Source organism: Lepidochelys kempii, chromosome 1 (genome assembly GCF_965140285.1).
Source record: "Lepidochelys kempii isolate rLepKem1 chromosome 1, rLepKem1.hap1, whole genome shotgun sequence".
Taxonomy (NCBI): Eukaryota; Metazoa; Chordata; order Testudines; family Cheloniidae; genus Lepidochelys; species Lepidochelys kempii.
Genome location: NC_136380.1, coordinates 63,234,613 through 63,247,007, shown reverse-complemented (window position 1 = coordinate 63,247,007; position 12,395 = coordinate 63,234,613). Strand labels below are relative to the sequence as shown.

At 40.2% G+C, this 12,395-nt stretch overlaps 1 protein-coding gene across 1 annotated transcript in view; it reads left to right on the top strand.

Moving 5' to 3' along the window:
• Nucleotides 1-12,395, top strand: part of DGKH (diacylglycerol kinase eta) — a 263,268-nt gene that overhangs the window by 239,807 nt on the left and 11,066 nt on the right. Inside the window, exons 26-29 of the mRNA XM_078853169.1 lie at nt 4,894-4,999; nt 6,627-6,719; nt 11,045-11,164; nt 11,292-11,400. Coding sequence (XP_078709295.1) covers nt 4,894-4,999; nt 6,627-6,719; nt 11,045-11,164; nt 11,292-11,400 — 428 coding nt within the window. The remainder of the gene's footprint in view (nt 1-4,893; nt 5,000-6,626; nt 6,720-11,044; nt 11,165-11,291; nt 11,401-12,395) is intronic.

The window sequence follows — 12,395 nt, the reverse complement described above, 5'->3', positions numbered from 1 at the left end:
GTTAAAAATATACTATTGTTACTGGATTGAATTGGAGGTCACCAAAATGTTACATTTAAACCCAAAACACATCCTAACTGTGCATGTGAGAAATGTATAAAAATAAACACATACAGTGCATACGTGGAGGTGACATCCATGTGATAAACAGAACAATACATTAAACACATGCAAATAACCACCTCGTCTTAAAAAATCCACGATTTAAAAGAAAATCCACAAGCCGCAGAAAAGTTTCTTCCTTCTCCCCTCAGATGTGGAATTTCCCCCCGAAATTATGCCTGTCCTGGGAAAGAATTCAATCCTGAGCCAGTAACAGCCTCTTAGTGTGATCTCTGAATCTATGAACAGTTCTGTGCATAAAATACAAAGGGTTTTAATCTCTGATATCTTGCGGCTCCTCATGTGTTCAATCCTTAACCTTAGACATGGGTGTTCAATCCTTAACATTTTTTCTCAGGCTTTTCCTCCATCCTTCCATCTGCCAAACTTTTATCTCTAATGACTCCTATTCCTTACCCCAACACAAAAAATTTTGTGTTCCCCAATCACCCAATTATTTGCATTAATGAAAATGCAAAGCACAGTTTCTGCTTTTATAAACAATTTTTTAACATAAGCACAGTCTTAACTCTTAAACTACTGAACAATTAAATATTTGCAGGAACAAAGTCTAAGCAAGTCTAATTGTCCGATAGACCCTTCTTACCTTTTTGTTTACATATTCATTGTTATGAGAGTTCACATTCTGCTACAAGTCCCAAGGGTCTCTTGACTGTTGATCAGTTGAAGTTTTGCCCTTTAGGGGCTCATCTGTGGCTAAGTGTATGTCTTCACTACCCACCGGATCCGCGGGCAGCGATCGATCCAGCAGGGATTGATTTATCCCGTCTAGTCTAGATGCGATAAATCGACTCCCGAGCACTCTCCCATCGACTCCTGTACTCCAGCGCCGCAAGAGGTGCAGGCAGAGTAGACTCACCGTGGTGGAGACACCACAGTAAGTTGATCTAAGTACGTCGACTTCAGCTACATTATTCACGTAGCTGAAGTTGCGTAATTTAGATAGATTCCCCCACCCCACCCCCCAGCGTAGACCAGGGCTTAATCTGCTGAAATCTTTTCTTCGCAAGAACAGTGAAGAATTTCTAGTGGTTTGTATCATTTCAGCAAGGCTTTGCTGTTCCTTTCCCCATTCCAAATCAGCATAAAGTTCCAAATCAGTTACAAGCTGGAATGATTTGTTTCAGCTATTAATTTGAAAACTCCAAGCTGTATGAAACCAGTGTTGTATCCAGCGACATACTAAAGAAATCCACTTTGAATTTAAATTTTGGCTCATACGCTTTCCCATCCTTCTATTCATAATCAAACACAAACTAATCCCTTTTTGCTTTCTTGTCTCAGGAATTCAAATGATGCATCCAATTCTTTTGCCTTCTCAGGGCTCGTCTCCTTGGGGCCACTGAGGAAAATTTATCTGAATTAACTAAAGGTGTGAATTTAAAGTAAATTAGTTAAACTGTATTAAAACATGGTGTGGATGCTCTTATTCAAAATGAAAGTGGCCTTAATTTGGTTCTGTGTAATTCACTTTGGAAGTGAATTAAGCTAAATTGAATTAAGGACACTTTAGTAAGAGCATCCACATGGATTTAATGTGGTTTAACTAATCCACATTAAAAGTTAATTAAGATTAACGTTCTGAGTGTCCCCAAGTAGACAAGCCCTCAGTGTCGCGCTCCAAATCATTTCCTCTATGTGGCAGAGGAATTCCATCCATTGAATCATTCTACATCAACCAAGGTACACAAGAGCCACACTTTATTTAGAAGTGTGGTAATGTCAGTTTGGAGTTCAAATTCTGTTGGTTTCAATATTTTCCAAATCTTGAGTAATGCATCCAAAAAATTATTTTTGGCTGTTAGGGATATGCCTACCCGGAACTGATTCTGCTCTCCCACTCACCCCAGAAACCGTTTCCCCCTAAAATGCAAAAAAAATTTAAGAAGGTGAAAATTCAGTTTTCACAGAAGTACCCCACTTTTTCAAAGAAAAGTATGTTTTTATTGAGTCACAAACATTTTTAAAAGCCACCAGCAAAGCTTATAAAACATTTTAATCCCCCAAATCACCACTCATCTTTTTCCAGGCAACTTGCAAAGCTCTTTTATTTTTACATGAGACACCCCTTGAAAAACAGCAAAAAGGCCCACTAAGAATTCCTTATGCTTTTTTTTTAAATAAAGGCCCTATGCTTTCAAAGAAGCAAATGTTTGTTTTTATAAAAGTATTTGTTTTGCATGTACTGCAAGCAAAGCCACTCACTCATTTTTAAGTCAGTTTACTGAATGTTTCAGAGAAACATGGAACACAGATTGGAAGGGATCTCCTAGGTAATCAAGTCCAGTCCCTTGCTATCACAGCATGCCATCATACAATCTCATCCATAAATTTATCAAGCTCCATCTTAAAACTTCACTTCTTTGTTGGTTAGAAACCTTCTTCTAATTTCCAGCCTAAATTTATTCATGGCCCATTTGTTCTTGTGCCAATGTTCTCCCTTAGTTTAAATAGCTCTTCTTCCTCCCTGGTGTTTACCCTACTGATGTATTTATAAGGAGCAGTCATATCCCCCCTCAGCCTTCATTTTGCTAGACCAAACAAGCTATGCTCTTTTAGTCTCCTCTCTTAATTAGGCTTTCTATTCCCCTGATCAACCAAGTAGCTCTGTGCTGCTCCTGTTCCAGTTTCAATTTATCTTTCTTGAGCATGGATGATCAGAATTGTACACTATATTCCAAATGAAGTCTTAGAAGTGCCTTATACGATAGCCTTAATAATTCCCTATCTCTACTAGAAATACCTCATCTGAATCATCCTAGATAGCATTTGCCTTTTTTATGTCTACATCACTTTGCTGGCTCCTAGTCATGTCTGATTGACAAATACACCCAGGTCTTTCTTTCTTTCTCTTCTTTCATTTCCCACTGCTGAGCCACCAGCTTGTAGCAGAAATTCTTGTTCTTATTTCATTACCTTTCACTGGCTGTTTTCACTGCTTCAGCCTTGTCGTACCCCTCCTGCATTTTCACTGGCTTTCTGTGTTGTAGGAAGAACTCTTGCCTAGAAAGGTGTAGAGAATATCTCTGAGTTCAGCACATGACTCCCCACAGACAGACCCCTGTGTTTCCAGTCCCTTCTTCATACTCCCCTCTGTTCCCCACAATGTGCACTGAGGACAGATGTCAGGCAATGTCCCTGCAGCTTCATCATTATTCCTTCCCTGGCATACAATGTGATGATGGTGGCCCCACCCTTCTCTCCATTTGCTGGGAGCTAGGCTGCTGCTTGGAGAAGCAGTCTGAAGACCTGACATCTCGGTCTTAGAGCCACCATTTTGCTGCTGCTGATAGGAAGCACAAAATAACTTTGTGAAAATATGTGGCAGTTGTAAAGCACTGTTCAACTGTAAATCACCATATGCTTTACAAAGATGAGCAGCATCCTCTCCATTTTTCAGTTGGAAACTGAGGTACAGAAAAATAAGTGACTTGCACAAGGGCACACTCTGAGTCAAGTGATGGAGCTGGGAATAGAGTCCTTGTCCTCCTTACTTTGTCCGCTGCATCATGCTAAATCCTTTTAGAGCTGTGGTCCTAAATCAGACAGCCTCCAGCAACTTAAGGACACCTTCATGCTAAAATATTCCAGCACCCTCTCAAAATACTAACACAGATCAGCTTTTTGGTGGTCTTATATTTTAAATAAAAAATGTTTTATCACACACATGCAGACACACACACCGTTTTCAGACCTTCATAATTTTAGAACAGGGATTGTCTTCAAACTTGGATTGCTTTTCCTGGCTCAGCAATGTCTAGGATAGCACCACATTTGATGTTTCTAACTAGCGCCATCTGAGTTGTGTGAGCGCAAAATTTCAGTTGCAACAGGTGTGTGTGGAATTTTTACCCTCCCTCCTGTCAACCCATCAATCTCAACCTGAAAAATCGCCGAACCAGTCTTGTATATGTTTTTTAAACACTCACCTTTGGGCAGAGACAAACATAGATATTTTCAGTTTAAAAAATGTTTTTGAGACCATTATGAACAAGTGAAAATACCAGTTTACAGTGGACTGTATTATGGTGCTCACTGTCACAAATGCTATAATATAGAAATCATTTCATGCACCAGACACTGCAACTGTTTAACTGAACAAGTTTAGGACAGGAATTATAGAACAGCATATTCAGTTTAAATTGCAGGGATGATTCAGGTAGGCAGAAAGGGGGAATTTATGTAGGCATAATGAAATATAATTATCCAAAATGAAATGTAGCCAGGTCACAGGTTAATACCTTTACTGTTGTAAAAAATTGTACTTAGATTGTAAGTTGCACTAGAATTTTAATGATCACAAGTGGTCAAGTTCAGTTTTATGTTGCATGTATTATTACGCATCACTAACAGGGTATACAGACTGTCACATGACACCACCATAATAATTCTCTTCAGAATGTGTTTCCAGTATGAATTATGTGAATGAATATTCCTGGTTTAATCAGTATAATCTATATGTACCCATTGCTGGTCGGATGACATGCCAGTTAAGACAATAAACGTTCCTCAAGCCCTCATATCAGAGCAGATCTTCTGTCTTAAGAATGTCATTTAGACAAGAGAGAAAAGTTATTTGTTGTCTAAGGTGATACTTATATTTAAGCTTTAGATACAAAGCAATATGCTTAGTACAGCTGGTACAGCTTGTGTAAATGTTCTGTGAAATATTTCTTTTCCATCCGCCAATGTTTTTTAATTTCAATCACATTTTAACTGGATGTAAAAGAAAGTGGCAAAGTACCTTTCCTGTTTTTCATATTTTTGTAGAATCTGTGAAGCCGCAAAAATACACAACCTGTTGGAACAGGAGCTGGCTCATGCTGTCAATGCGTGTTCACATGCATTAAATAAAGCCAATCCAAGGTTTCCTGAGGTAAAGGAACAACAGAGCCTTATTTAATTATAAATCAACTGTAGCCCCTGTGTGCAGAAGTGTTTCTGGAGACACCGGAGTAGTCCTATAGTCCCAGTCACCATTTTCCAATGGCTAATATGTTAACTGCTGAGGTTATTGATATGCAAGGCTCCTGATCCTGCAAACGTGCTTAACTTTAAGAGTGTGACATAGGCACAACCACCCAATGGGATGGGGAGGAAACCAGCAATGCCTTTTCTCCTGCCCCTGCAGCAGCAGCCTCAGCGCTCCCTTCTTACGCTTGTTGGGCCACTTAATAGCTGATGGGCTCTGCTGAGACTCTACTGCAGTGAGTTTGAAAGGCCGAGGCAGCACCAGCAGGGGCAACCAAAGGGAAGAGGAAGGGGGAGAAAGACTCCCTTCCCCGCAGACCTGGAGCACATTGGAAGAGGTAGAGCAGGGGTTGGCAACCTGCGGCACGCAAGCTGATTTCTAGTGGCCAGTGGACGGAACCCCAGACTGGCAACGGGCTGAGCGGCTCAGTGGGCTGCCAGTCTGGGGTTCTGTCGGGGGGGGGCCCCCTGTAAATGTAAAATTTATTACTGGAACGCGGAACCTTAAATTAATAAGACTTGGCACGCCACTTCTCAAAGGTTGCTGACCCCCTGAGGTAGAGGGTACTTGACAGCTCCTACTGGGGAGGAGGAAGGTACTGCTGGGTAGAAAAACATTCCCTTTTGTGGCGACTGGACCTAATGTGGGACATTACGTATATTGGAAATAGGGGTGTGTGTGAACGGGGCAAAGGAAGATACAGGGACAAGGCAGAGCATCGCATTAAGGGCATGACTCGGAGTGTTGGGAGATGGACAAAGAACTACACCCAAGTACAGTCACGTGGGCACACTCACACAGATGCGCACACACACCTTAATGGAGGACATGGTGCTAATGGGAGAATTTCAGCAGGAGCAGAACTGAGCTCCTTCTCTCCTAGCCCAACCCCCACAATTTGAGCTTTTGCAAGATCTGTGCACTAATCTGATTTCATGGACATGAGTTTGTCAGTCTAATTTTGTCTAACCTAACCTAATCTATTTAAGCCCTCATCACCATAGTAACTATGCAGGCTAACCACTGCTTGTTAAAGTGTGGCAGCTTGCCTCCCTCAAGGGTGATGTGAACAACCCTCATTAACAATCCTTGTTAATAAAAGGCCCAGAGTTTCTCTAGTGGCCCTTAACCAGTCATAAAGAACATGCGGCTTGTCACTTGGTGCTCTAGTACATCTGAGACCTCAGTAAACCGAGTCAGGTGAAAACCAGCCAGCAAAGATACAGTACATTTCCCCCCGCCATTCCATTCTGGATGCTTACATAAACTAATACAGTCTGTTCTGCCCCTAAATAAACAGGTGAAATTCCCACAAGCTTCAGTGGTAGTTATACAGATGCATCTGAGATCAGATTTTGGCCTATGTACATTGCTCTATATCTTATTCCCTTTGGTCTGGTAGAATAAACTTGTCAAGCAGAGTGAATCAAGCTGGTTCCTTTCGGAAAAACTGCCTAAGGTTGGGATTGTAAACTCAATGTACTTGTGCTCACAGTTTAACTTATTTGACTGTTCTGCTTCTATTCCCCAGAGTCTTACCAGAAATACTGCCATTGAAATAGCTGTCAATGTGAAGGCACTACATAATGAAACTGAATCTCTACTAGTAGGAAGGGTTCCTTTGGTAAGAAGATAAAATAAATGTTTAATCTGTTTACTCATAAACATCTTGTGTAACTTGTCACTGTGTAAGTCATGCTTCTCTAAAGGAGCACCATAGGGTTATAGTGCAATGAAATACTATACCTCAGAACCTTTAAAAGGCTGGATCAGAGGATTTTATACTACACCTATTATCTGAGTTGAAATGGGTTATGAATTGTTCTCCTAGATCTCCATTCACCTGCAGCATGGCAGGCATTAGTTTCTCTTCCTAAACCCTTGTTAATTGGTGAGTGTCCAGTAGAGTTTTGTTGGCATTGAAAGTCATTGTATCTCTTCCCTTGGTTGCTTGTGTGTGGATCTAAAAGTAGTAAAGTTCTTCAATAATAACACATTGTGCTCTGGACATACAGCTAGAAATTGGTACATTTGATAGGGTTCCTCATGCTTTTCTATCAGTTGATACACTAAGTAGGAATGGTTGTGTCTGTTCCATGCCTTTAGTCTTCAGATTCAGGAGAAAATTTATTAATATTTTATTAATTACCCTAAGTGTGTGATAATTACAAATGGATATTGATTGGAATATTTTCCTGTAGAGGGACTTGGGTCTGAAAAGCATGATATTAAGATAAAGACCCTTTCACATCCTAAATAAATGGTACAAATCCACTCTATTTCCATAGTGACTAAAAGTCATTGCCATCTGAAGACTCCGTCAGCAGTTCACTTCTAGAAGTATTAACATGTTAGGCACATGCTCTGTTTTATTTAACTTTAGGAAGGAAACAAAGCTCTTTAGATAAATTTATCAAATATAGGGGAAGAAATCTGCTGAGATTTCAAATTCCTGTATGTTAATGTGAAGGCAAGAATGCAATATTTGGATTTAAAAATGTTTGGGGTAAGGAATTTCGTCGAACAGTCTTCAGATGATGATTGGGATGCTATACTAAAAGTGGTGTAATGTGTCAAGGGATGATAGGACCTGATTAAATTAGGAAATCATACACACTGACACCCCTCATTTTTCAGCCAATAGAGGGAGCAACCTTACTCTTACAGTATCTGTGCCAAACCATTTTTTTTTAAACAAGGCTGTTATCTGATATCAATATATCTTCTGTGTCAGTCCGCATGTTGACTTTAGAGATACCCAGAACTCTCATTTGTGAATCAGCAGTAAAACTTAGTCTTGGACTGTCTTGTTGGCTTGTACTTCCATCAGTGCTGAAACAACATGTAGGTTGGGCCGACCCATGGAGATGATGGATACAGCTGAAACGTTTGGTGTTACTTAAACTGCCAGTCACGCACCATACTCCAGTTTAACCGTCTCCCCTGACAAAGAAGCAGATCTCTTAATTTGCTCCTTCCTTATTTTTACCTCTTTTCATCTCTCCATTCCTTCCACACTCCCCTTTTCTGCTCCCAGTGCTCCTGACAGCCATGCAGTTGATGCCATCATTGCCTGTACTGCCTGTTGATCTTTTTTGGGAAGGGGAGGAGGCAGCTGGGGTTGTCTCCACCAGTGTTGCTCCTTCCATCTCAAACTTCTCATCTCCCTACTAAGAAGATCTAATTGACAAGTCCGACTCTAATTCGCTGGGCTAATCTTTCCATTAGAAACAGTGAGGTTCTAAGACTTCATGGTCTGTTCGACATGCAGAGAAGAGATCTTGCACTAAATTGGTCAATTCTCTTATCTCTGCTGGAGTTTCAACATTGATTTCAGTGGGAGCAGGATCAAGCCCTTAGTGCACTTTCTCACCATAAGTTCAGAATTAATTGATTTTCCACTGCCAAAATGTAATTCTCTGAGGCTCTTTGTGAGACCGTAGATAGGTGCCATCTGAGGAAACACATACCATTTGGACTGGTCCACTTCTTTCATCTTCCCCTGAGAAGAATAAATCAAAAACAGAATAATCCAGAAAATGAAAACATTCTAAAGTGATGTCTTCCTCAGTGGAAAGAGAGAGGCTTCGTTGTTATCTATGCCCACACTCCAAACCTCTCCCAAACACCACTGTGCAGCTCAGAGAACCTCAAGCAGCCTGAGGGGGCGAAAATTAAGGTTGCTGTGACTCTTGTATTTTCTCCATAAATCTTAGGAACTTCTTTAAAATATTCCCTTTAAAAAATCCCATAACAAGGGAAAACTAAGATTTCCAATCCCATTACACTACAGTAACATCTTACAAGAGAAGATCTCTCACTAGAAAAAAATGTTAACATACACAAACTCTAATGGCAGGAAGAAAGAAAGTATTTTACTATACCTATAATTAAATTCTACCTTCCAAGATATCTCAAAAAAAAAAAAAATTCTCCAGAACTAGAGATCAAAAGCCCTTTCAACAACCGTGTAAATCTTTGCTATCCAGCAGGTCCAACCCCACAGATAAAGTCTTCAGGAGCACCACTCTGGACTGTCTTGGCCACAGACAAATGGACTCTTGAAATCAAATCCAGGATGCCATGTATTCTGTAACTCTGCAGAATTTGACACAGAATCCAACCTTTCGATGCAGAACTGTGCCCTCGAATCTATGCTTTCATTTCAATAGAAAATATAATGAACTTTCAAGTCCTCTGAATTATGAAAATTAAATTTGAAATTTTGAAAATGTAATGGCAGTTTAAACTGATGCCATGTGTCTGCTTGAGTCTGCTCCCAACCCTAAACTGTACCTCTGAGAAATGTGAATGGTCCCATCGATCTCAGTGGGGGTGTTTACCTTGAAACCTCATGATGGCAAATTAAAATTTCAACATGATGGCTCTTTTTAGCAGAAATATCCAGCTATTGTGCTTATCCCATATCACAAATGACCACTAACCCCTTTCCTGGTGCCAAAAGTCTCAGCTGATATTTCCAGCTTCCTCCATTACAACTTCTATGCAGTGCTACATTTCAGTACAAAACTCTATGGCATACTGAAGACTGAAAATATGGAAGGAGTATAAAATAAATTATTAGTGGATATTACATTCATTTTCAAATGGGAGCAATTGTACTAATTTTGGTGGTCATTTTCAAAATAACCTGAATGTGGAATTCGGTATGGATTTTTTTTGGTTTCAGCAAAACAAAGATGCCTTCTTGCACACCTCTTTTTTCCTTATTTGCAAAAGGGGATAACGATTTTTATCTTTCTTTTTTTTTTAGATCAATTGATTAAGTGGGCTGTCAAAGGGCTAGTTACTATTTCTGACCCCAACATACCTACTTTTCCCCCTGCTCATTCCAGAGAGACAGTGTGAGTCACTGTGAGAGCTGGGATTAGAATTTGGGAATTCCGAGCTCAGAGGTCAGCAACCTGTGGCATGTGTGCCAAAGGCGGCACGTGAGCCGATTTTTACTGGCACTTTGCTGACAGCCAGGGTCCCAGCCATTGACCCCCACTCAGCCCGCTGCTGGCCTGGGGTTCTGTTCACCTTGCTGCTAGTCTGGGGTTCCAGCCACCCGGACCCCTCCCAGCTGGGGTCCTGGCTGCCGGCCCCGCTCAGCCCGCTGCCAGTCTGGGGTTTCCTCGGGGATCCCTGTAAATGTAAATTTTATTACTGGCACGCGAAACCTTGAATTAATGAAGACTTGGCACATTGCTTCTCAAAGGTTGCTGACCCCTGTCCTAGTTGTTAATTCTTTGCTTAGTCTATTAAAGGGACTTTGAAATCTTGGAAAGGCCTTCATGGCCTGGTTACTCCACCCATTCCATTTCTACCTCCTAACCAGAGAAGAGCTGTGCATCACATGAAAAAATTTGAGTAATGGCAACCTTGGGCTTCCTGACACTATAAGTTACACTTGTTTTCTCTGATGCTGTTTTTTATCTAAGTTTTCTCCAGGCCACTGGCCTTTTTAAAATTCTTACCTCCATTGTTACGTGACATCATAGTCCAGCAATGAGAGCATACAACTATGAGCTTATAGCAGAATTGGGAAAAGCACAAAATATTAATATTTCTACATTTGGCACTATGCTGATTACCCGTTGTGCTTCTGGATTGATGAAGGTAGAAGGCCACAAGACTAGGGAATTTCTTACTGTACATTGGATTCTCTGGGTTTGTACATCCATTAGTTTGGGAGACTCTCCCTTGTGCTTTAAATCTCCATTTATATTTCTGGAGTACGATGAGTGATGGCAGAAATAGATAGGTGGGCACACACCAAAGTTTTAGCTGTTTGTCATTCTTGTAGTTAGGACCAACCCAAATGCAGTCTCTAGAATGGTGAAATGCATGCGCAGGGAAATTAAATGGGGTAAGAAATCCCCCATTTGTTTACTTTCAGTATAAGGCAGCCATTTAACATTCTTTTTCTGGTTTGTTCATAAATAGCAATTGGATCCTCCCCATGAAGAGCTGCTGTCTGATGCATTACACAGTGTGGAGATTGAATTGAGAAAACTTGCTGAGATTCCATGGCTTTATTATGTTTTCCAGCCAAATGATGATGAGGTAGGTCAGGTGATTACTTCTAAGTGAACATAATTTTACTTCACTAGACAAGAGTAAATTAGAATTCCCCATCATCATGTGAGGCATTTTTAAAGTTTAGTGGTTGTTTTCCTCTTTTTCCATGCAGGATCCCCCTCTGGATTATTCTAAGAGAAACAACAGAAGTACAGTATTTCGCATAGTGCCAAAATTTAAAAAGGAAAAAGTCCAAAAGCATAAGAGCAGCCCTCAGCCTGGTATGTGTTTTGACATTGCAAGAAAGATCATAACTTTTGGAAGAAAACATGATTTCATATCTTTCATAACAGCTAAAATAATGTGCAACACCTAGAGGATAAAATCCTAGCTCCATTGAAGTCAGGAGGAGTTTTGCTGATTGATGACTTCAAAGGGAGGAGGATTTCATGCAGTACATTTAGCAGGTGTGTGTCAATAGGATCCCCAAACAACTAGGTGAATAGAAGAAGTAGTTTAAAAAATACTTCAGGAGCTACTGTTTTGCCATCTACTTTTGGGATAGAAGGTCCCATGTGTCTGTTTGGGTGGTTTTGTTTAACTCCATGCCAACACAAGTCATACATAAACCAGTTCTGTTTCTGTATAAAGCACTGATTCCGGTTTTTCAGGGTAGTCTGAGAGAGGCTGCACAATGGCTTTCATTAACACTTGTTTAATTGAACCAGTTGTCCCTTAACGTCCCAAATAAGTTTTCACTGCAGTTAATTTTGTACATCAAACAAAATCCTGCTCTCTTAATTAGTTAGTAGAAGTTGAACAAACTCCACTCTCCTCTCTCCCCACTGTTTTCTGTGAACATACTGCCTTGATATTATGCCTTGAAAATAACTGGTGTCACAATAGACCTAAAACTGCTCCCACGCCTTGGTCTTTCACAGCAGGCAGTGTGCTACACTGCCCTCAAATGCAAAACAAGCTCTCTACAGTTTTTAATCTGAATTTAGCTTTTCAGTTCTCTAATATGTTAAAATATAAAACATATTAGAGTACTTCAGTCTGAAGCTAATCAGCATTGAATGAAAGATAAACAAAGGTGCAAAAGAATAATAGTAACATAAACCTACTTTGAATAAACTTGGCCTATTAAGACTAATGTGGGCAACTAACCTTAGAGAACAATGTTGACAGAGAGCTTTTTAATGGCCTATGTAACCAGTATGGTTAATAGAATATTTGTTGCATTAATTAAGAACACTAGAAAAACTTGTAAAGT